At 40.8% G+C, this 25844-nt stretch overlaps 1 protein-coding gene across 1 annotated transcript; it reads left to right on the plus strand.

Moving 5' to 3' along the window:
- The first annotated feature begins 8704 nt into the window (after positions 1 to 8704).
- On the plus strand, positions 8705 to 10775 carry LOC105162220 (uncharacterized). The gene is made up of 3 exons (XM_011080212.3): positions 8705 to 9351; positions 9481 to 9610; positions 9780 to 10775. Exons 1-3 carry the CDS (start codon positions 9216 to 9218, stop codon positions 10633 to 10635), a joined length of 1122 nt encoding a protein of 373 aa, XP_011078514.1. The 5' UTR covers positions 8705 to 9215; the 3' UTR covers positions 10636 to 10775.
- Positions 10776 to 25844: the final 15069 nt, after the last annotated feature.

Raw genomic sequence — 25844 nt, forward strand, 5'->3', positions numbered from 1 at the left:
TGATCAATAGATTTCTTGAAACAAATGAAAGATGAAACATAACTAAGTCCTCTCAGGGACTTTCTTAAAGCTCACGTAAATACCATGGAATAAGGTTTGATCTTGATCCTAGTCCATCTAAAAATATAAAGTTCGACACAATTGGAATTTTTTTGAAAATTGGATGGAGTTACTAATTCATGGCAGGAGAGATAATTCATTAATGCATTCATAATGTGTTAGTTGGAAAGATAGTCGATTGATTGAACTAACTCGTGAGAATTGTTAAATGGAAGCAGGGCTTGATCGATAAGACTGTAATTCTCGATTTCGATAGTACGGATTAATCCTCAGATTTACGGAATCATGGCAGTCACGTGCATTCGAAAACTGTATCCTGGATATGGTGAACGGTGATTGTGTCGTGAGGTATAGTTATCATAAGCCTTTGCCAAGTGCAGTCGGAGTATGTAGCGAGGACGATGAATTTCAAGATAGAATTCGTCCCTTGTCAGTATTATGACAACAGTATTTTCTATACGCTCTGAGACCCATTTAAGCCCTTAGAATTTGTGGCCACAGTGACTAAACGAATGCGATAGGTTTCTCGTGTCGATTAGTGGGGTAAACGAGGACTTTAGTTATGAATATTGACTAGTTCAGGATGGAAACAGACGTCCAATTCCATACTCTTGACTAAGGCCGGCAGGAGATGATTGATGGAAGGGCTATACTCATATGAAACTTGTAGCCTAAATGTTCACTCCATTATTCACCTACTCTCTACTACCACGAATTGTTGCTAGACGACCACCCATGGTAAGTGGCTATTTTTTTATTATTGGTTAATTAAAAATAAATTAATTAATTTGATTAATTATGTTGGTAATACACGCCCAAGTCTAGTTGAAAGTGAACCTAAACAGACATATTCTAATCACCATAATATGATGGAATTAATTTAGAATTTTTTCAGAAGGCAGTGATTAATTTAATAGGGTTAAAATATTTTTTTGAAGAGAGTAAATGATTGAATCTTTTATATAAAAATTCATAGGTTCGATTTTTTCCAAAGATTAATTAATTAGATTTATTAATTTTGAATTCAGTCTTTTAAATTCATTGAATTAATTTAATTGGGCTTGGATTAGTTTATAAGTTGGATATAAATTAAAAGAAAGAAAGAGTGGGCTTGGGTCTTTTAATTGGATTAAAAGATATGTATTTTAAAATGATGGGCTTATAATTAATTTGAATTTAATTTAAGGTCCACTGTACATGGGCTTGATCTTTTAAAACATAGTCCATGACCCCGTTTGACCCTACTCTAGGTCAAAGAGAGGATGCCTTCTCTAGACAAAATGGGTTGGCAAAAAATTGCAGCTCCTAGAGAGCCAAAATTCGGCTATAGATTTGTGTGATTGAGGAAAGGATAGTATGGATAAACTAGGGTTCTCCTAGTGTGTTGAGACTAAGTCAAAACATATATCTACTCTCACTCTCTCCTAATAGACTTGAGACTCACGATTTTCTCCTCTCTAAACTTGGGTTTCTCCTTTTCCTGACTCTCCGTTCTTGTTTTTCTTGGTTCTCTTAAATCAAAGAAGAAACGAGAAGAGAATCATAGCGGTTAATCAATGACGTGTGTTTGATTCTCCCTTTCACCCTCTTATCTTGCTAGCACGAGGAATAGGTGATCCTCGGCGATGAGAATGAGTATCTTTGGAGGATTTCAAGGTAGAAACCTGGAGTAGAATGATCGGGTTTAAAAGGAACAACGCTAGAAGCCGATTGAAGAAAACGACAAGGGTAAGGGTCAATTTTATGTCATTGTACCCTTTCTTTTCTTCCTTAAATTCTTGGCCTGTATTTTATATTAATGTGTACTGAAGACCCAGGAGTGAACAAGGTGTACACCTTTGATTGGTTTTAATATGCTTTAATTTCGTTATTTTTTTATTTTCTATGCTTCACAAGGCTGTAAAATCAACGAACCAAAGGGTTGTACCCTTGGAGTTTCAGGGTGTTTGATGTAGTATAGAAATAAAAACAAAAAAAACAAAAATCCATACGAGAGTATTGGTGTGAAGTTAAATCTAATTTAATTAATAATTCTCGATCAACCCTTGATTAAGAAAACCTGTCACCATCGGTGACCGTCTGGCAACTATTCATGGCACTAGAGACTAAGAGAATATCTATGTGAACTTTTAGCTCTCGAGTTCATACGGGTACGGTCCTTCCGTCTACCGTCTCCTGACCTTAGTCTAGGGCATGGAATTAGGTGTCGGCTCCCATCTTGGACTAGGCATCTATACTTAATACTTGAGAACGCTTTAAGCCAAATTGCTCGACATAGGAACTTCTCTTTCCTATTCGACCAATGATTGTGGCCACAAGTTTATAGAGCGTGAACGCATCTTGAAGTGCATAGGAGATACCTTTGTCACATATTGACAGGGGACGGATCTACTTCTTGAAACTCACCATCTTCACTACAGGCTTTGACTGCACTGGATAAGGCTTATGATGACCATGTTTGAGACATGATCACCTCTTGCATAAATTCAAGATGCAGTTTTCGTATGCATGTGACTGTCGTGATTGCTTAAGTCTGAGGACTACTCCCATGCTATCGGAGTCGGGAATTTGGGTTATACTGATCAAACCTCCAAAGTTTCCATATGATTGTCTTCGCGAGTCAATTCAGTCGATTGGACATCTAGCCAATCGACCCACTAAGATTGCATAGACGTTCCACGTCTATTGCCGATTGGAGTTTCTAGGTTAGGAATAATTTTGTGTGTTGTGTAATGTAATTAGTTATTCCAAATAACTAATATATACACATTATATGAATTTATTAGAATGTGTCTAGGTTTATTCCACAATCCATAAGGTAATATATTCTTTATTCCAAATAAAGAATGTCCAACAAAGCACTTTTCAAAAGTGAAAATTGCTGGTCAATTATTTTATTTTCTAGAATTGTCCAATGAAGTTTAATTAGGGGTGCTTGGCCGATTTATTTGATGAAATAAAATACTAGAATGGCCCAACTAATTTTAATTAAATCCAATTTAGATAATACCCACCTAATTAAGCCTATCATATATTTAATCCAATTAAATACACGAGCCCAATAAGTCTTTATAATTAATATGTCCAACTTATTAAAATATAAGGGCAAACCCAATATAAACAAATCCTATTAATTTATCCTTGGGCTACTCCATATAATAGATATGTCTCATTTATACGTAATCAAATTACTTATGAAATTAATTTCAATTAATTCCTCGTCCCTTCTTGGTGATTTGTGAGTGACTTTTTAGGTTCACTTTTCAGCTAGATTCGGGCTAGTATCAAACACTATTATTGATTAAATTTAATTTAATTAATAATTCTCGATCAACTCTTGACCAAGAAAACCAGTCACCATGAGTGGCCGTCTAGCAACTGTCCATGGAACTAGAGACCAAGCAAATATCCATGGCCGTCTAGCAACTGTCCATGGAACTAGAGACCAAGCAAATATCCATGTGAACTTTTAGCTCTACAATTTATAAGGGTACAGTCCTTCCGTCTACAGTCTCCTGGCCTTATTCTAGGGTATGGAATTGGGTGCCGGCTCCCATCCTGGACTAGGCATCTATGCCTAATACTTGAGATCGATTTAAGTCAAATTGCTCGATATAGGATCCTCTCTTTCCTATTCGACCAATGACTGGGGCCACAGGTTTATAGAGCGTGAACGCATCTTCAAGTGCATAGGAGATACCTCTGTCACGTATTGATAGGGGACGGATCCACTTCTTGAAACTCACCGTCCTCGCTACATGCTTTGACTGCACTGGACAAGGCTTGTGATGACTATATCTGAGACATGATCAGCTCTCGCACAAATTCAAGATATAGTTATCGTATGCACGTGACTATCGTGATTGCTCAAGTTTGAGGACTACCCCCATACTATCGGAGTTTGGAATTTCAATCATACCAACCAAACCTCCAAGGCTTCCATATGACGATCCTCGCGAGTCATTTCAGTCGACTGGACACCTGGCTAATTGACCCACTAAGATCACATAGACGTCCCACGTCTATCTCTAATTGGAGTTTCTAGGTTAGGAATAAAAATTTTTTGTGTTGTGTAATGTAATTAGTTATTCCAAAGAACTAATATATATACTTCGTATGAATGTATTAGAATGTGTCTAGGTTCATTCCACAATCCATAACTCTGAGGACTGCTCGTGTAATATTGGACATGACTGCCGTGATTCCTCAACGTATGTATGTGGCTGTCGTGATTCCTCAAGTCTGAGGACTACTCCTGTAACATTGGAGCCAGGGATTCAGTCATACCGACCAAGTCTCCAAGGCATATGACAATCCTTACGAGTCCGTGCAGTCAATTCGACACCTAGCCAATCGATCCACTAAGATCGCATAGACGTCCCACATCTATCACAGATGAAATACGACACCCATCAAATGAATGCGACTCTTAATGCAAGTGTTAATAGGACACTCGATGCCATTCTCGAGGTCCTCGACTTGGACATTTGAGACCTAACCCTTGGCAATTGATTTCATGACTGCCATCCGACGCACAGTCTAACTGTTGCACTATTGTTAAGGTGGTCTGTGGGTTTTGTTTGACATTTAAAAGAAATGCAAACATGTATAATTAACTCAACAAAGGAAATGCCAATAGCGAATACTCATTTTAATCACTAAATAATATTACATGAAATCGAGTTATTGTCAGAATGGATTACAGGTATACCAATCGAATTGGCTTTCAGGTCACCTATTCTAACAGCTAGAAGAGAACAAGAGAATTCTCCAAGAGAATTGAGAGATTGAGAGGGCGGCTGAGTGGCTCATAGGAAGGAGGGATATTTTTTTTTTTTTTTTGTGTTATGTAATAATGTGTGAATAATTATTTTTTAAATAAGATATACAACATATATATGCCTTGTATTGATAAATAAATATGTGTCTAGATACATTCTTTTATCTACAAAGTAATTTTCTCTTTATTCCAAATAAAGACAATCCCAATAATGACCAAAATTGCACTTTAAAAAAATACAATTTGTTGGTCAATTTATGCTTCCATAGAATTTTTCAATGGGCTCAAATAATTGTGTAGGCCGATTTTTATCCAATAAAATTCAAGGCCCAATGAAGTTTAGTTAAATTCAATTTAATAGATCCATCCAATTGAGCCGAATATGTATTTAATCTAATTAAATATATAAGCCCACATTGTCCTCATTAATTATTAAGGTCCAACTTATTAAATGATGAGGGCAAGTCCAACATAAATTAAACCCATTAGTTTATCCTGAGGTCTCCCATCCAATAGATCTCTCATTTGCAAGTAATCCAATTACTTGTGGAATTAATTCCAAATTAATTTCTTGTTCTTTCCCGGTAATTTGTGTGTGACTATTTAGGTGCACCTTTCAACTAGACTTGAACTAGTGTCCTATAATATATTAATTAAATCTAATTGAATCAATAATTCTTTATTAGCCCTTAATTAAGAAAGCCCATTACCATGGGTGACCGTCCAGCAACGGTTCATTGCACTAGAGACTAGGTAATGACCGTTTGAACATCTGGACTCTCGAGTCCATACGGGTACGGTCCTTCCATCTAGCGTCTTTCGGTCTTAGTTTAGGGCATGGAATCAGGTGTTGGTTCCCATCCTAGACTAGGTGTCTACGCTTAATACTTGAGATCGCGTACGCCAAGTTTCTCGACATAGGAACCTCATTTATCTATTCGATCAACGACTTTGGCCACAGGTTTACAAAGTGTGAGATACCTCTATCACATACTGATAGGGGACGGATCATCTTCTTGAAACTCACCATCCTCGCTATATATATCCAGACTGCACTGGACAAGGCTTGAGATGATCATATTTTTGACATAATCACCTCTCAAATAGATCCAAGATACAGTCATCGTATGCATGTGACTCCGTGATTCATCAAGTCTGAGGACTATTCCCGTGCTATCGGAACCGGGGATCCAAGTAATATCGATTAAGCTTCCAAAGCTTCCATATGGCAATCCCCGTGAGTCAGTTCAATTGATTCGACACCTAGTCAATCAACCCATCAAGATCACATAAATGCTCCATGTCTGTCAGCGATGAAACACAACACTCACTATTTGAATGCGACTCTCATTGCAAGTATCCATTGGACACTAATGTCCAATCTCAAGGTCCTCGACTTGGAACGTTTCAGACCCAACCTCTCGATACTACTTTCGTGACTTGCATGCAATGCGCGGTGCAACTACATGGTTGTTGAGTTGTCTGTGGTCTTTGTTGTGATGTTCAAGTGAATGCAAAATACAGAATGAGCACAACAAATGAAGAAGCCAATTAAGTGAATACTCATTTTATTCACTAAATAATATAGCATAATACAGTGTATTGTCAAAACAGATTACATCCAGGCCAATCTAATTAACTTTCTGATCATCTATCCTAACATTTGGATAGAGTCTTACCCTATTTACTGCACGTGGGAGCTGGAAGTGGACCTAGCGCATTTGTGCTAAGACGGCTAGGCCTTTTTTTCTAGAAAATTAATTTTGTCTATTGTTCTACATATTTATTGAAATTTGCAGTTTTGGCTGAATATAATTTCCGGTTGAGATTCATTATTTCCTTCAGTATTGCTAATATTGATTTGAAAAGTATTTCCAAACAAAATCATATTTTGCATAGGTTGCACTAGTATCTAATTTTTTTAATTGCAATATTTTGCACGTACTTTTTTCACATGGTTATGTTATTTATTATGGTATTGCTTATTATATATATGTGATCTGTAGCATGATTTTGTGGGATGCATTTTTTATGCTATTATTGTTAATTAGTTTAACAATGGGATTATCACAAAACTCTTAAATCGTGGGTATGGTTTTAAATTTTGTTGGGTGCTTGCGTACCTCTTAATTTTTCTACTCCCTCGATTTTAGCTTTGTATTAATAAGGTTTGCTTTCTCTCGATCTATATACTCTTCCCTCATTTTTGATTAGGTTTCTTTTTAAATTGTAAAGAGAGTAGATGGGTGTGAGGTTTTATTTTATTTTGAATAAATGTAAAAGAAAGCAAGCCCAAGAAGATGGAAATCTAATGAGAGGCCCAAAGGGCAGGGCCCATGATGGAGAGCCCAAAGAATTGAAGAAAGAAACACCTATTAGACATAGATCCACTATGGGCTGAGTGGACCACAAAGATTTTTAGTTTCTGATCATCCAACAGGTGCATGCTAAGCTCTTATTTTGAATGTCATGCGCTTACTTAAATGCTTTGAATATTCAATATTATGAGCATGCAAAAAAAATATAATATGATGAGGTCTCGATCAAAATCCATTCAATAACTCTCTCTCTTGGTTTTACCATGTCAATGTTAGGCCCAAAATGGTATTAAAACAAGAGAATTGTTTATATTTCAAGCCTTCCATCCATAATAATATAGTGAGGAAACTACTTTCACCCACACGTGGTGTCAAGGTCGTGACAAGTTTGGAATGGAAGAAAGCTGCGTTATTATTATGAACAAAAGAATATGCTCCTATGTCTCCGTCTCAAGATGGGGGTGACAATTGAGGAATAATTTGGTTGATGGGTCGGACCTAACATCGAGTAACATGGTTTGTTTGGACTCCTCGGAATCATGTGAAAAGGTGAGACAAAATACCTTGGGGATCTCATTGCACGAGAACGGTATAGGTTACCTCTCACAAGATCTTTTTTCAATTGAATCATAAAAGTGCGGCATGGAGAATTACACTTGTGGACCCCAAGCCTACTAGTAAATGGTTATTCTATACCCGTTTAAAGAGTGATGGGCTTTTTAGAAATAGTGGGAGACTTATAGACTAAAAACCAAGTCTTAACTTGAATATAATATTATATTTGTTTGCTAATTTTCTGCTTTTTATTTTAATATGATAATGTCTAAGAATCCATTAACCGTTGTACTGGGAGCCAATAAATTCAATGGAATGAATTACTCAAACTAGCTGCGCAATTTGATGATAGTCCTCGATTCCAAGAACGAAGACTACATCTTTGATGAGCCGCTTCCATGGACCTTGCCGGCTGAATCCGTCCACCCAGAAGAGCATATAACATTTGACACCCTTTGTACGTGACATGCAATTGTAAACAGTTTATAAAATAATCTAAATAAACGAGAAAGGTGGTCAATATATATCTTATTCATTTATTCAATATTATATTAAAAGAAACTGTAGAATATATTTACAAAATAATCAATCACATTAGCTTTCTGATCACTTATTCTAACAGTCATCTGATCATACATGAGCAGGAATAAATATGTCATATCTACAGCAAAGTAGCCAATTTAAAGAGAAGTAGATATATACTTGTTGGTTTATCCAACAAGTTTAAGCTCGAAAGCATATTCTTGCTGACTTGTCCTTTGATTGATATATCATTCAAAATATAAAGTATTGTTGACGTGTCAATTTAATTGATTGAGCCGCCAATAAACCAAAATTGGACCCGAGCTAGCTCGGTCTTATCATTAAGTTTCTGCTGGAATATGGAGATAAACTAGGCAGCTGGTTGGGCTCAGTGTCTTGTGACCTGTCGATTTTGCCTTAATTTGGCTTATATTCTTTCTCAGTTGAGCCAGACCTTTCTTGAGATTGGAAAAAATGGGTGCCCCAAGTATCAAATATATTGATTATCCCACTATACAAACTGAGAAACTACCAACTTTAATCCAACCCAAACCCACAAAGTCCAATCCAATTGCATTCCACCAGTAATTTTCAGTAAAATAAGAACTTACACTAGAGCTTAATTTATGCCCACGCATAATGATACCAGACGGAGAAAGACAAGGAGAAAAGCCTTCAAACCTATTCTGGCACATATAATTTTCTAATCCAATGTCGATTCTTTTCGCCATCCTCCTTTAATGTTTGAATGATAAATGTCTGCTCCGGGAAACATGTGTCTATCGTTTTCCAGCTATTTTAATTAATCCCCTCTCCCTCTCCCTCCCTCTCTCCCTCTCTCTCTCTCTCTCACACACACACACACACACACATTTTTTCTAGAACAGAAGAGACACCCCAAAAGAAATCATCATTCTTTAACAAAGGAGTTAAGTACCATCAAAGAAAGAAACATATGTACATAGACTGATTGATCAATCATGGGGAGAGCTCCTTGCTGCGACAAAGCTAATGTGAAGAAAGGGCCATGGTCTCCGGAAGAAGATGCCAAGCTCAAGTCCTACATCGAGGAACATGGCACCGGCGGTAACTGGATCGCTTTGCCTCAAAAGATCGGTACTTGATTTAATACCACAACTATATATACATCACCCTCTCAATACTTCTTCACCACTTGCAAACTCTATGTTCTAGTTCTTGTCTCTCATGTTTTGATATTAATTGATGGAATCAATTGATTATTAGGTCTAAAGAGATGCGGGAAAAGCTGTCGCCTGCGATGGCTGAATTATCTCCGCCCCAACATAAAACATGGAGGATTCTCTGAAGAAGAAGATAACATCATTTGCAGCCTCTATATAAGCATTGGTAGCAGGTCCACACTACTCATAGTCGCCTATCAAAGCTAAACCAACCAATTAATCATTAATTCTTGGGTCACAAATCTTACCTAATAATATTAATATTTGATTATTAGGTAAATATACAGTAGTTAACTAGGTTAAAATAATGATTAACTTTTCGCCTGGACATTGCACACGCAGGTGGTCTATAATTGCAGCCCAGCTGCCCGGAAGGACTGATAACGACATCAAGAACTACTGGAATACCAGGCTGAAGAAGAAACTTCTTGGAAAGCAGCGCAAGGAAAAACAGGCGCGGGGTAGGGGAAAGCAGCATTCATGCGCCGTTCCTGCAGATAGTGTCATCTGCCAGCACCCAGCTGTCTACGAGCCTCAAATGCCGCCTGTGCTTCCAGTACCTATACCTTACTCAGTCCAAGAGCCACGGTTGAACAACCACGCTTCCATCAGAAAGCTGTTGATCAAACTTGGAGGAAGGTTTTCCGATGTCAATCATATGGAATTGGAGCAACTCAGGTTTCAGGATCCTGCCATTGATGAATCCCTCGTTGAACCTGCAGCAGCTTACAATTATTCTGTTGATATGATATCTAATACTTCTACTCATCAAGTCCCTTTACTCGAGACAACTTCGGATGGGTCACCGTCAGTGCCAAATGCGCCTGATTTTGGTATGATCAATGGGACCGATATGAACACTATGAAATCAGGCATGATCAATGGGACCGATATGAACACTATGAAATCAGGCATGATCAATGGGACCGATATGAACACTATATTGCACGGAGGAAACCTTAACTTAGCAGCTGAGACTGACCATGGGGTGTACGAGAATCAGCAGAAATTACAAGGGCTGGAGTTCTTTTATGATGATATTGTCAATGGGATTGGGTGTGGGGAAAGCATGGATTGGGGGGAGATGAATTCTTTGCTTCTTGCAGCAGCTGCATCGAACAATAATGAAGGGCTCTTACAGGGATCCACCCTGGAGGAGTTTGCTATTGATAAGATGAGGTACCCTGGAACTCATTGATGATCATTTCAGTATTGTATATTTCATGGTGTAAATTACAGTATTGTGCTTGCGGGAGAGACATTTGGATTCGTATATTATTAAAAACCCTAACGGCCTTAATTATCTGTAGCAATATTAATTCGTGTTTGTTTCTTGTTCATGGTTGTATTGGTATTAGCATAATATCAGGATTAATGTTTAGAAACTATTTTCCAATTAATCTACACATTGGTTAATAGTTAAAAAAACTAGTAATTAATTAGTCACATTGTTTATGCTGATTGTATATTCAAAGAGTGACAATAATCATATAACAAGTGTTATTTGTACTTTTTGATCATATAATTACTTGAATTAAGATTAATTCGAATCCGGACAAAAAATTTTCACTAAGGCTTTAGTACCTTTGAATTTAAAACCAATCAATGCAAACCCTAAAGTGAGTACTTCAACCGATGCATTACCATGATATAATTATGCTAGCTAGTAGGTTTTCAAAACCATAATATATATATATATATATATATATATATCATGATCAGGAAACAAGAAGTTAGCACGTAATTGGCAGAATTGCATTTTTAGGATGACATAATTCAATCAAAGGCGTAAAATATGTTCCAAACACATAATACATATTAGTTATTCAATGTCACAAGCACTTAATCTGGTTTTTTTCCGACATATTTAGTCCCAAGCCTTACTGCGTCAGAAGCTAAATTGTCAAATTATGTGTCCTACATCTGGCCAATATTTTTGACAAAGCATGGCTTTTGGTACTAAATATGTTGAAAAAATCAATTTTTCGACCACAGATCCTCTTATTATGTGGGATGAAAAGCCCAAGCATTTTTTGTCCCCTGGGATTGGGGGGAGGGGGGGGGGGGGTTCTACCCTTTTTTGTACCAATTTTAGTTTTTTTCACAGATTTAGATAGGCACTTATCACTAAAAAATAATTGTCATGTGATCTCACTACAAGAAAATGGCTCAATAACTACCAAAAAGAATCAATTTTGAGCTAATTGGCAAATAGAATTTTCATTATAATACATTATTTAAAAATTTACTTGCTAATGAATTTAGCAATAAAATATTTAAAATATATTAAATAATGTAAATTAGCAATGATAATTTTACTTAAGAAAAATGCAATTTACCCCCATGTGATATAAGAAATGAGTAAAAAGTCCCCTGTGAAAAAAAAAATAGCAAATTACCCCCTGTGTTTTAGAAAATAAAGCAAATTACACCTATCTAAACCATTGATAGAGGGTAATTTGCTTTATTTTTTAAAACATAGGTATAATTTGCTAATTCTTTTTCCACAAGGAAGTATTTGCTCATTTTATGTATCACAGGGGGATAAATTGCATTTAACCCTAATTTTACTTGCTAGTTATTTTAGAGAAAACTATTTTTTGGAATGTATTTTGCTACATAAGATATCTGTCATAATTTGGGACAATTATTGCAACTGCTTTGCAACGAATGACGTCATCACGGTATTTAGAACTAGTTGACAAATTTTGGGACGACTAGAACATCTCAAAACACTTTGCAAGATGATGTTCATCACTCTTTGTAGCAAAAGTCGTCCCACAAAGAGTACCCCCGTTCGACATTTGGGACTGCTAATTAGCGTTGGATGTGATCCATTTGAGATGGTTTTTGCAAAGATGTTGATTAAATTGAGCCTGTTTCACAACAAAAATAATGGTCTATTGTGAAATCTATGCTAATCCGTTGCAAATTCAAACAACTTTTGTGACAACATTTTCTTCTATCGCAAATTTATACATTCGTAAAAAAGTTATCAAAATTTGAGATGGACAATATGGGAAGTCCGTCCAAAAGCCCATCTCAAATGAAAATAATTAGTTTTCACTACCAAAAAAAAAGGGAAATTTGGTACGGCCAGGGCACCAGTTCCAAAGACCGTTCCTTACTGGAACGGTCTTTGGAACACTTTAAACGGATATTGAATGTTGATGTCAGGTGGAACTTGTTTTTTTGGGTTATAACTTTTGAACGGTTCAACCATTCCAAGTTAAGTTCCAAACAAACAGTGACTAAACCCGTTTCAAAATCCGGCTAAAATAGTAACAAAAAATATTTGGAACGTAGTTTGTAATACTATATTGTATTTAGGAACGAAAGCAACCTAATCGTTCCCATTTCTGTTGTAAAATGTGTCCCAAAATTGGTAATTCGAAAATGTATTCCTAAATGAAATACAATTTGGAACGGTCACTGTACACTATTAATATTGATCCTGCTCGAATTCAGCGATCCCGAGTCACGAACTCGTCACAGACAGCTAACTCCTCCAAGATCAGATTTTGGGTTCCCTGAGAATAAGACAAGAACTGTAAGCTCGTCGGGCACGTCCCCGACACTGACCCTCCGACGCTCAAGTTAGGTTGATCGAGAGAAAAGTGTGCGATCTCAAGGTTCGATCTTAATAAATGCAGAATAATTACCTTTAATTATGGCGTTTCGGGTCTATATATAGGGCACAGCAGGGTAGCGTTAACCAGCCACGTGGTCTCATCCTACTGGCCGGCGTTCAATGATCGGACGGCTACAATTGTCCGGGTCTTCAAAGGCAGACGGATCCAGGTCGGGTCTATTCGACCAGACAGTTGGAAAAGGCACGGATCCTTGCTTAAATGACTAAAACGCCCTTAATGAAAGGCATTTTTGGTATTTCCCTAGCATTTCTCCTTAATCACCCATCATTACTCCAGCACTTATCCGAAAGTGTGAAGCGTCACTTTTGGAGAAGTATGTCGGTCTCGTCCGTCGATCTCGCCTGAGGCGCGTACACGTGTCATCATCCTACGGATTCATCTGCGGTGTGCTCCCTTAGAGGGTGGAGTCTATAAATACCCCCATCATTCAAACGTTCATCTCTACCCCACATATAAGCTTTTAGGGACCAGCACTTCTAACTCCCAGCTCGCGTTCGAACTGCAGCTTCCAGAGCTATCCTGTTCTAAGGTACGATGTCTTCTAGCTTTTCTTCGAATTCGGGTTTGAGCTCTGGCTCTGGGTCGTCTGCGACCCCTTTTGGGTCTGCACATGGTTCTTTCTCTACTCCCCTAAGAGGAACAAAAAATTCAAAACATCCAAGAACCCTTGTGATAAACAAGCTGGTCCTTCTACCCTTGAAAGATTCCAAGATAGGCTTGCTAGGAATCCATAGGAGGGGGTAGTCAGCAGTGTTAGGACCCCCATTCGAAAGATTAGGGAAAAATATTTCATACCCCTAGAGTACGAGATTGTCATTCCTAGGGCTTTTGATCGCATGCATATTCCTCCTTCTGATTTTTGTGCTTTTTCAATCAAACATTTTGATGCCGGGCTGAGGTTTCCTCTAGCTCCTCCTCTAGCCGCAATTTTGAATAAACTGGAGTTATGCCCTATGCAGCTCTCCCCCAACTCTATTTCTCACATTATTCTTTTCATCGTAATAATGAAATATTTGGATGTAGAGCCCAGTTTTGATAATTTTTGGAGTTTGTATTCTTTCACCACTTCCAAGCGATCCGATGATAGAGGTTTCTTCTATCTCTCTACCAAACCCGATTGTAGATATCTGGATACCTTAAAATCGAATATAGGGGCTTGGTTAGATAGATACATTTTTGTTCGACCTCCCCGGGGTACCTGGCCCTTTAAAACGGAATAGAGTAAGTATAAACCTGTCCCCAAGACAAGTGGAGGGGGGCTAGAAGGTGACCAGATAAATAGTGTAACCGCTTTTAAGTACGACCCCAAGAAGCTTCTCAATGAGAAAGTTTTGCACCTGTCTGGGCTATCTCCAGCGCCCCTCCACATTGTTGAGTCTTTAGATGATCTCTCTATCTTAGTACATTCTTTCTTGTTATTCTGTTCGAATTCGCTCACCCACCTTTGCTTTGCAGGTAGTTTAATCATGAGCTCCCGTAATGCTATGCGGCTGAAGGCGGCCGAAAATAAATTGAAGAAGGGGAAGCAGGTCGCTCCTCCTGCAGACCCTTCTCCGGTTACACCAGCATCGGCCCCCTCTCACGCACCTAAGGCTGCGAGCCCTACCGACCGTCATCCTATCCAGGTCGACAGCGAGGAGACCCCTCCTCTTCCCCTGCACAGATACAACTCCCCCGACCTCGACCTAAACCTGGACGATCTGAGCGAAGATCGGGGGGAGGAGCTTGCTGAGAGGCCTGATCGCGACAGCGGTGAGAAATCCAAGAAGCGAAAAAGGTCCTCGCAAAAAGAGGGGGATGAGGAGAAGGGGAAGAGGCCAACAGAGCCTTCGAGATCCTCAAAGTCTTCACCGTCCAACGTGCCTGCTGGCCAGATAAGTGGACCAAAACCTTGAGCAGGATCGCTTGGGACGCTGCAGAAAAAGCCGACCAGCCAGATGATCGGGATCGATTCCATCGATTGGAGCGTCTTTCTACTTGCTGGGAGCATATGCGAGCCGATCTGAAGGGGGAACGAGCATAGCCAGCCCAGCCATCCGAGCTTAAAGGAGATAGGGTGGTTCCCAGGTGGAACATCTCTGCCTCGAGCTCTATCCTCTTCTCGGAGCCTATGGAGGATTCCTGGGAGTTGTACGAAGCGGGCATCCTCCCACGTGACCAGGCTTCAATAGTTTCCAACACACCTGCCAGGCTGGAAGAATATGCTGCCCATTCCTTGATGCAGGTAATTTGTCCAAAGTTAGTTCTCTGTTTGAACTTTTTAGGGCTTCTTCACCCTGCTCGTTTTTGCAGGTGGGTACCTTCCTCCGTGGCCTTTTGATGAGGTGCATGAGCTACCATTGGAACCACATGGTCTCCAAGAAGAAGGTAAAGGAGCTTTCCACCGAGCTGGAGAAGAGGGACGCAATGGATCTTAAGCACGCAGATGAAATGCAGATTCTGCTTGAGGAGAACCAAGGGTTGAAGAGCCAACTCGCAGAAGCGGAGAAGGCCAAAGAGGTCGTGCTCGCAGATGGGAAGAAAGAGGGTTTCGATGCCGGGAGGGAGGTCGGCATGGTAGAAGGCCATAAACGGGGTTTGGAGGAAGGCCAAGCTGGTCGCATCACTGTAGAAGAACATCACCAAATCTTGGCCAGCTCTCGAATGTCCACAGTCCGCGATTTCTTGAAGACGGACACTTTCACGACTGCCCTGGAGATCAAATCTGCTGATTCTTTCGCCAAAGGCTATAAGACCTGTGAGGCTCAAATTGAGAAGCTTGGCGGATTTCAAGAGTCTTTTGATCGCAGTCAATTGGACATCACGCTTGATGGCAAGCTCCAACCCTACCCTGCTGAGCCTGACCTCAAGGACGACGAGCTCGCTGCTCTGAGGGAAGAGCTGGAAGCTGAGGATGATGCTTGATGCGACCTGGCTTCGAAACGTTTTGTAATAGAGCTCTAATTTTGTTTGAACAATTCTTCCTGTTGAATTGTAAACTCTGGGGAACAACTTTTGACTGTAATTTTTGAAAATTGATCTTGGGGCATGGGTTTTTTGACATTGCCCTGCAAATGGATATCATCTTTTGACAACTCACACATTCGCTCACTTCTATTTCAGTTTATTGGATGCTTCTCTTTTAATTGTAGAATGCATCATTTTCAGATTGCATAATAATGGCCCTTTTTAGACGCCATATCACACCTTTTTCAGGTCGTGTTTAGTTGGGTGGCTCTTTTTCAGTTGGCACGAAGAGTGCATCTTTTTCAGATCGCACGAGTTGAACGCGTCTTTTTCAATTCGCGTGTAATTGGGTGCCTTGTTTTTAGTTGGCACGGAGAGTGCATCTTTTTCAGATCGCACGAGTGGAACGCGTCTTTTTCAGTTCGCGTGTAGTTGGATGCCTCTTTTTCAGTTGGCACGGAGAGTGCATCTTTTTCAGATCGCACGAGTTGAACGTGTCTTTTTCAGTTCGCGTGTAGTACTTCGAAGAATTTAATAGCAGATAAAGACAAAGCATAAAATGCACACAATTTTCGAATCAACGTAATACGAAAAGACAAATTGATTTCTTAAAATTGCTCCAGAGAAATTATAGTTTGTACAGGTTTTAATGATTGTTTTCTAATACAAAAAATTCGGGCTTCATAACTTTGATGTGAACTTTCAAACTCGGATAATCCCTCAAATGCGATCTTCGTAGCTAGCGGCCTTTCAGTTTCCTTGAGTGCGATCTTGTAGTAGTTTGATGGCCTTTCACAGGCTCCCAATAGTGCGATCTTGTCGCAGTTGATGGCCTTTCGCAGGTTCCCAGTAGTGCGATCTTGTCGTAGTTGACGGTCTTTCACAGGCTCCCAGTAGTGCGATCTTGTCGCAGTTGATGGCCTTTCACAGGCTCCCAATTCGAACTCCCAAGCTCATGCATAAAACTTCTTCAAATTCTGTATGTTCGAAGGGCGTGGCAGATTTCGTCCCTGCATATCTTGCAGCCTATATGTCCCTTTTTTCTTAATCTCAGTCACCTTGTATGGCCCCTCCAATGGTGGTTCCAGCTTACCCACATGTTTAGAGGCTTCTACCTTTTTCAGTACGAGATTTCCCACCTAAAGTCGCCATGGTCGAATTCTGCGATCGTGGCTTTTCATCATCAACCCCTTGTGGTGCAGGATTCTAGCATATGCTGCATCTCTCTTCTCTTCAATCACTGTGAGGTCGAAGCGTTACTCGTCCTGATTAGTTTCAGGGTCATACATTGCGACCCTTTGAGACTCCTCACCGATTTCTGCTGGGATAATAGCTTCTGTTCCGTACACCAAGCAGAAGGGGACTCACCCGTAGCAGTTCGCGGTGTCGTCCGATACGCCCATAGTACTCCAGGCAGCTCATCGACCCACGATCCTTTATTTTCCAGTCATGTTTTCAAGTGCTGCAGGATCGTTCTGTTAGTTACCTCCATCTGCCCGTTGGCTTGCGGGTTCGCGACTGCTGTGAAATGCTGTGCGATCTTGAGTTCCTTGCACCATTTAGTGATTTTTATTCCCTGAAATTGAGTACCATTGTCAGAAATTAAATCCTTGGTAACCCAAACCTGCAGATGATATTTTTCCAGATGAAGTTGATAACTTCTTTTTCAGATATCTTGGCGACGGCCTCTGCTTCGACCCACTTGGTGAAGTATTCCACTGCTATGATGATGAACTTCTTTTGGGCCTGTGCTGGTGGAAAGGGTTCAACGATGCCGATTCCCCACTGGTCGAACGGACAAGCTATTTTGATCGGCTCCATCGAGGTCGCTGGTTGGTGTATCAGAGAGGTATATTTCTGGCAGCTTTCGCACTTTTTCACCAGCTCGTTGGAATCCTTTACTAACGAGGGCCAGTAGAATCCCTGTCGTACTATCTTCTGAGCCAGCGATCTCGCACCTGAGTGATTACCACAGCTCCCTTCGTGGATTTCGCGCATCACGTATAAAGCTCTTTCTTCGTCCAGGCATTTCAGGAGGGGCCCGTCCAGCACTCGCTTGTATAGCTGCCCTGACAGCATAGTGAATCGTGTAGCTCAAAATTTTACCCTTTTCGCAGCAACGGAATCGGTAGGGAGGATCTCATTTTCCAGGTATTTGATGATTTCGTCTTTCCATGACCCAGCCTCGGAGACCACTTGCACCTCAGTCCTGCTTGCTAGGGCTGATCGCTCGCGCACCAATGCTGTGATTTTGCGATCTCTAATTCCTTCCATCGCGGCCCCGAATTTGGATAACGCATCCGCCTTATCGTTTTCTACTCTTGGAACCTGTAAAATAGAACATTTATCAAACTTGTTCATCAGCTGTTTTACAATTTCTTTATAAGACGTCATCGTTTTTTCCCTTGTCTCATAAGTCCCTTCGATTTGCAAGGCGATCAACTGGGAATCTGTGAAAACTTCCAAATCCCTAGCTCCGGCCTCGTGTGCGAGCTCTAGTCCCAATATGAGTGCCTCGTATTCCGCCTCATTATTGGTCACTAAAAAAGATAGGCGAGTTGCTACCTCAATCTCCACTCCCTTGGGCCCTTGAATCAGTATGCCTGCACCCCCATTGCTAGCGTTCGAGGAACCATCCACGTGCAGCATCCATTTCGAGATCTGCTCTTCGGCAATTTGAGGTGACTTAGGGTCGCTAGACAGTGCCATCACAAAGTCCGCCAAAACCTGTACTTTCTGCGCGGCCCTAGGCTGATAATCTACATCATACTGTCCCAATTCTATTGCCCACTTGATCAGCCTGCCCGAGGCTTCAGGTCGCGACATCACATGTTTGAGGGGATGGTTCATTAATACTACCACCTTATGCGACTGGAAGTACGGTCGCAATTTTCGAGTGCCAACTTTTCCATCTCCGTGTACCTTGATTCTGCGCCTTGGAGCATCTTACTTACATAGTAAATCGGATTTTGGCTCCCTTCTTCATCTCTCACTAACACCGAGCTAACTGCATTTTCTAACACCGCCAAATACAAGAACAGCGTCTCTCCTTCTTTCGGGTTGGCGAGCAGCTGGGGTTTAGTCAAATACTCTTTCAGGTCCTGCAGTGCTCTGTCACATTCTTCACTCCATTCAAAATTTTTTGCCTTCCTTAGCACTTTGAAGAAGGGCAGGCTCCTGTCGGCTGATCACGAAATAAACCTGCTCAAGGATGCAATTTTTTCTGTCAGCTTTTGAACGTCTTTGATCATTGATGGTGATCGCAAGTTCATGACGGCTTGAATCTTCTCGAGCGTGGCCTCAATCCCTCGTTCACTGACCATGTACCCCAGAAATTTTCCGCCTCTTACCCCAAAGGTGCATTTATCTTGGTTGAGCTTCATGCCGTACGACCTCATTATACTGAACGCCTGTTCGAGATCGCCGATATGATCCTGCGATCTCCTGCTCTTGACCAACATGTCATCGACATAAACTTCCATGGGTTTTCCTAGCAGTTCGCCAAACATTTTGTTCACCAATCTTTGATATGTTGCTCCTGCATTCTTCAAACCAAAAGGCATCATGTTATAACAATAAACCCCCTTTTCAGTAATGAATGAGGTCTTATCTCTGTCCTCTTCTGCCATGTAGATCTGGTGATACCCTTGGTAGGCGTCCATCATTGAGAACATTTCGAACCCGGCCGTGGAATCCACCATGACATCAATCCTCGGCAGTGGGTATGGGTCCTTCGGGCAAGCTTTGGTCAAATCGGTGAAATCTACACACATGCGCCATTTCCCCGAAGATTTGGGGACAAGGACTACGTTAGAAAACCAATTAGTGTATGGAACTTCTGATACATACCCGGCTTTAAGCAGCTTGTCCACTTCCTTCCGTATGATCTCATTTTGTCGCTCCCGAACGACTTCGTTATCTGCTGCACCGATCGTGTGGTCGGATCCACATTCAACGTGTGTACGATTACCTCGGGGTTGATTCCTGTAAAATCAAATGGGCTCCAAGCGAACACGTCTATATTTTTCTTCAAAAATTCGATCAGGGCCATCTCACTGCCTCCCAAGTTCGCTCCAACTCTGGTGGTTTTCCTCGATCGCTTTGTTTGAGCTGAACACTCTTGTAGTTGTCACTGGGTTTCATGTGTTCTGCCTCGTATGGCCTCGGCTCGGCGTCCTTCCCCGTCTTTCTCCTCTTGAGATCGGGCTCCTTCTTCAGCAAGAGATTGTAACATCTTCGAGCATCTCTCTGGTCGCAGGCTACCTCCCCTATCCCATTATCCGTGGGGAACTTCATCTTCATGTGGTAGGTGGAGACGACGGCTCTGAACAAGTTCAACCCGGGTCTGCCCAAAATCACATTGTACGCAAACGGGGTGTCCACTACCAAAAATTTCACCATCGTAGTTTTCCGTTTAGGCTCGTCTCCCATGGACACCGGCAGCTCGACCATCCCTAAGGACGCCACTTCGCTCCCATCGAAACCGACTAATGGGGTTTTGACTGGCTCCAATCGAATGTTCTCTAAGCCCATCTTATCAACTACGCTCTTGAAGATGATATCCGCAGAACTACCACTCTCGATCAGCACTTTGTGAACCATGAAATTCGCAATATCCAACTTGATGACCATCGGATCGTTCATCTCCCCGCTCTCTTCGGGCTTGTCCGCGCTGTTAAAAGAGATGGTCTCTTCCTCTTCAACCTTCAACACGAAATCTCTTCCTCTCCTCGAGCTCTGGGTTCTAGCACATCTTTTCCTGGCCCTGTTCGAATTTCCCGAGCTGGAACCTCCTGCGATAGTGTAGATCACCTCTTTTGTTGGCGCATTATTTTCGACAGTTTGAGTATTGGTCACCCTCGCGGGACCGGGATTTCGATCTTGGCTCCTCGACCTGCTTCTCCTTGTCTCGTCCTTACTGATTTTGCAATTTGGGGGGACTTGACTCCGGAAGTATCCTTGTCTCACCAGCCTCTCGATTTCATCCTTAAATTGGAAGCATTCCTCCGTGTTATGTCCTCTCTCCCGGTGGAACTTGCAATATTTATTAGAAAACTTCTTGGAGGGGGTATACCTGGTGTGCCTCGGCCATTTGAGAACATAAGCATTCTCGACCATCATTAATACCTTCTCCCGTGATATGGGCAACAGTGTGTAGTTGTGGTACTTGGGCTGATATTTCGGCTCCTTGAGCTTGTCCTGTTTTGGCTTATTCCCCCCACCTTCCCTTGTTTCGTGCGGTCTTCTAAACGATTGCTCGCATTCCCTTCGTTCATAATCTTTCTCATTGCGTTCATCTCTTCCTCGTCTATGCACTTTTGAGCTAGGGCCATCAACTGTTCAGCATCGCCTGGCGGGTCGCGCGCGAGCGCGGATTCGAAGGGGCCTTTCTTCAATCCGTGAATCAAGATACTGACCATCATGTCAATGCGCAGATCCTAGATCTCTATCATCTCGTTGTTGAATCTGCCCATGAAACTCTTCAATGTCTCCTCCTCCCTCTATCGTATAGTGAAGAGATGGGTGGTTGACCTCTTCTGCTTTCTCCGGCTCGCGAAATGGAAAGAGAATTTCTGAACGAGCTGCTCATGCGAATCGATGCTTCCTCGGGGCAAGTTAGTGAACTACTCTTGGGCTTTCCCCGTCAGCGTAGTAGCGAATAGTTTGGCCATTATGGGACCCGGCTGTCCGTACAGATTCATCACCATATCAAAGGCTGCCACGTGTTCGTAGGGGTCTTTCGTTCCATCGTACCTTGGCAAGTCGGGCACTCTAAAGCCCGGTTCTACCATTTGAACCAGAATATCATTGTTAAAAGGGGAGTTTTTGTTATGCGCGACTATCTCTCCTCGTTTTTTCAGCTCGTCGATTTGCTTGTTCAGACTTTCTATCTGTTTTCCCACGCTCTCCACTTCCGCTCGCGATATCACGAGCTCTCTTCTCTTTGTCCGGGCATGACTACTGGACCCCGCTTCTGATGAGACCGATTTTTTAGTTCTACGCTCTGGCTCGCCACGCTCCCTCGACTCTCTATGGGGCTCTGTGTTCTCGAACAGCTGTCTTCGGGCTGGTTCCTAGCTCACTGAAGTTGCAGTCCTCCTTTCGTATTCTACTATAGCCTTCCGACTTGCATCCTCGATCATTCTTTGCAAGTCCTCTTTTGTGATTTGGATCATGGATCCTCCTTTTCTCGGTGTTTCTTCTTCCCCGACGTTCCTTCTTGACGAACCTTCCATGATTGTAATTCTCAGACATTCCCATAGATGGCGCCAACTGATCCGGCTCTAATTCAGCGATCCCGAGTCACGAACTCGTCACCGACAGCTAACTCCTCCAAGATCAGATTTTGGGTTCCCTGAGAATAAAACAAGAACTGTGAGCTCGTCGGGCACGTCCCCGACAATGACCCTCCGACGCTCAAGTTAGGTTGATCGAGAGAAAAGTGTGTGATCTCAAGGTTCGATCTTAATAAATACAGAACAGTTACCTTTAATTACGGCGTTTCGGGTCTATATATAGGGCACAGCAGGGTAGCGTTGACCAGCCACGTGGTCTCATCCTACTGACCAGCGTCCATGATCGGACGGCTACAATTGTCTGGGTCTTAAAAGGCAGACGAATCAGGGTTGGGTCTATTCGACTCGACAGTTGGAAAAGGCGCGGATCCTTACTTAAATGACTAAAACGCCCTTAATGAAGGGCATTTCTCCTTAATCACCCATCAAATATAATATCCCAAAATCCATTCGAAAAACCGAGTTTAATTTAAGAAGCAATATGTCTCTAAAATCGTGGCAAAATATAATACAAATTAGAATGGTTGATCTAAATTATTTCGTATGTGTTGCTGAGTCCGTTCCAACTTATCATCAACCATATATTTCAACGTTCAGAAGATCATTCCAAAGATTGTCTCCATCACTATTCCAAAAGTAAGAATTAATGGCTACTTTTTAACGGCTAGATATGTGTTCCTATACCTGTTCATAAGCCCACTCCGAAATTTTTAATATAAATGTGTTCCTCTCTTTCCATTTAATCTCACTATCTTCTTCAATTTTTCTTATTCTCTCTCTATTTTCTAAATTTCTCTCAAAATTTTTTATGCTCTATATTAATATTTTCGTACTCTTGTTCGAGAATTGTGTCTCGAATTATCGTTGATATTTGAAGTTATTTTGATCAGGTAAACAACTTCAACCCTTTATTTGTCAATTCATTATATATATATTGGTTATAATTTTATTATATTTTAATTAAATTTAATATTAATTATAATAATATATATATGTGTGTGTGTGTGTACTAATCATCATGTTGCTGAGGAGATGGATGTGTGAGAAAAACCTTCCGAATAGGGGGGGTCTTACTCAGGAGTTTCAGGATGGTGTTGCTACATTTATAAAATGGGCAAAGTGTCAACATTCATATATGGATGGTGAGAAAATTAGGTGTTCTTGTCGGAAGTGTAAAAATAAAGTCTTCAAAACCACGAACGAGGTAAGTTTCAACTTGTTTGTGAAAGTTTTATACTCGACTATTATAATTGGACTTCTTATGGAGATCAGAGAGTGTAGGAGTATTTTGAGGCCGTAACGGCGCCCCCGTTGCGGGAGGAGAAAACTCCCGTTTCTCATGTTATGCAAGGGATGACTAAGCCTTGGGGTGATGCGCGGCAGAGGATGGTTTATAATGTTGTCGGGCCGCCTGTCTAGTCTTCTAATTATAATGATGATGATACGAGATTGTGTCCAACTGATGCATGGCCTAGTTCATATTACGGTGGGGGCCCCTACGATTATGTATCTGAGTTGGCAGATTGATTTCATGATATAATGCATGCTGCCGAACAGCCGTTGTGAAACTATTGCACCCAATCTCAATTGGGGATTGTAGCTGAGTTGGTGAATATCAAAGTTGAGGTTCATATTTCTCAGCATATATATGATCAAATATCGCAGTAGGCTGATCATATATTACCGTGCGACCACACCCTGCCTCAAGATTACTATAGTACGAAGAAATTGATAAGAGAGTTGAGCTTACCTACTGAGAGTATTGATATGTGTAAAAATGGTTGCATGTTGTACTGGAAGGACGACATTGATCTAGACTACTGGAGAAGCTAGGTACAAGCCGACAAGAGAGCGAAATCCTAATTGCAAGAAGACACCGTATGCCATTTTTAGGTACCTGCCGATTACCCCTCACCTGTAGAGTCTGTATACTTCGGAAGCGACTGTAGAGCAAATGACATGGCATGGCAACCATCAAATGGAGGAGGGATCCATGTGTCATCCGTCTGATGCAGAGGCATGGAGGCATTTTGACCGGACATATCTTGATTTTGCAGCAGAGCCCTGTAATATTAGACTACGTTTGTGCATAGATGGGTTCGCACCACACGGGCAGTACGGTCGTACGTACTCCTGTTGGCCTGTTATACTTACACTGTACAATTTTCCCCTTAGAATGTGCATGAGTGAAGAGTATATGTTCCTGACCATGGTGATCCTCAGTCCCTCCAATCCGAAACGTCTCATCGATGAGCTGCTGACCGAGGAGTTGTAGAATTTGTGGCATGTGGGTGTACTAACGCACAATAGTGTGAAGAATGAGATTCACAATGAGGTGCACAGCATAGGGATGTCCACTATGAACTGTGGGGTGTGCGTCAAAAGCTCATCATGTACCGACACGGATTGCTACTTCAAACTTATTTTTTTCTTAAAAAAATACTATAATTTTCTATTTAGGAATGGTTTAAATTTTTAAATCCGTTTCGAGAACCATTCCTAGGTAATATATTTTTCAACGTAGGAACGGTCAAAATTTCAAGACCCACTCCTAAATATGGCGGATAATTTGAAAAAAGGGAGGAAAAATAAAAACGTAAGAATGGTCAATTACATTTGACCGTTCCTACTTCTATTCTAAAAAATTTAATTGCGCGCCAGAAGGAAAACTAGAGGGAAAGTTTAAGTTAGGGACGGATTTTTGTTTTTGACAGTTCCTAAAAGTAAAATTACTTGTGCACATTCCCACATGTGTTGATAAGTCGACTCCTAACGTATTTTACTAGTCCCGTTCCTGAATGTATTGCAGAGCCCGTGCTAAAGTCTAGTGTCATCTTGCTCGTTTCGTTCTCAATTATGATATTTCTACATTCGAGACCCTAATTAATGCTAAATTTTAATATGTAACAACACTTACCATATATCAATATTTCTAAATGTCCGATCTATAATCAGACGGTCAAAATTGACAGTTGCATCATTTTTAACATCGTTGATTGTGTATCAGATACGATATCTTAGGATCCATACAACAAAAATGTCCTAAACATCATTGAATGTAGTATTTTGTTCATTTGATTATATCCAACGATCCAATTAAAATTTTAACGGTCTGATTACACGATCCAATACAACAGTATAAGATGCTATTTACATCTACATAGGACTAACAATTTTGTACATACAAATATACTTGATCTTTTGAACAGTTGTCAAATTTTATTCGTAACATTATATGCTTTTCATTACCTTAATTACTTGTTAGTCTATCATTAACATATCCGGGACAAGTTTTCCTATATTTTCTATTTTTTTAATTTTTTGAGAAATTAAATTTGAGACACAACTAAGAACGGTGTACATAATAATATACGAAAACGAAACCGTCTTGCACTATTTGGAATGGGTTTTAGTCACGGTTACTAAATAAGAATCCTTTAGCAAAATTTGTCACAAGAAACGACGTTTTTGTAAGTTAGGAATGGGCATAGGAACGACTTACTTAAAAGGGA

This window comes from Sesamum indicum, linkage group LG7, assembly GCF_026168435.1.
Source record: "Sesamum indicum cultivar Baizhima isolate 11 linkage group LG7, ASM2616843v1, whole genome shotgun sequence".
Taxonomy (NCBI): Eukaryota; Viridiplantae; Streptophyta; class Magnoliopsida; order Lamiales; family Pedaliaceae; genus Sesamum; species Sesamum indicum.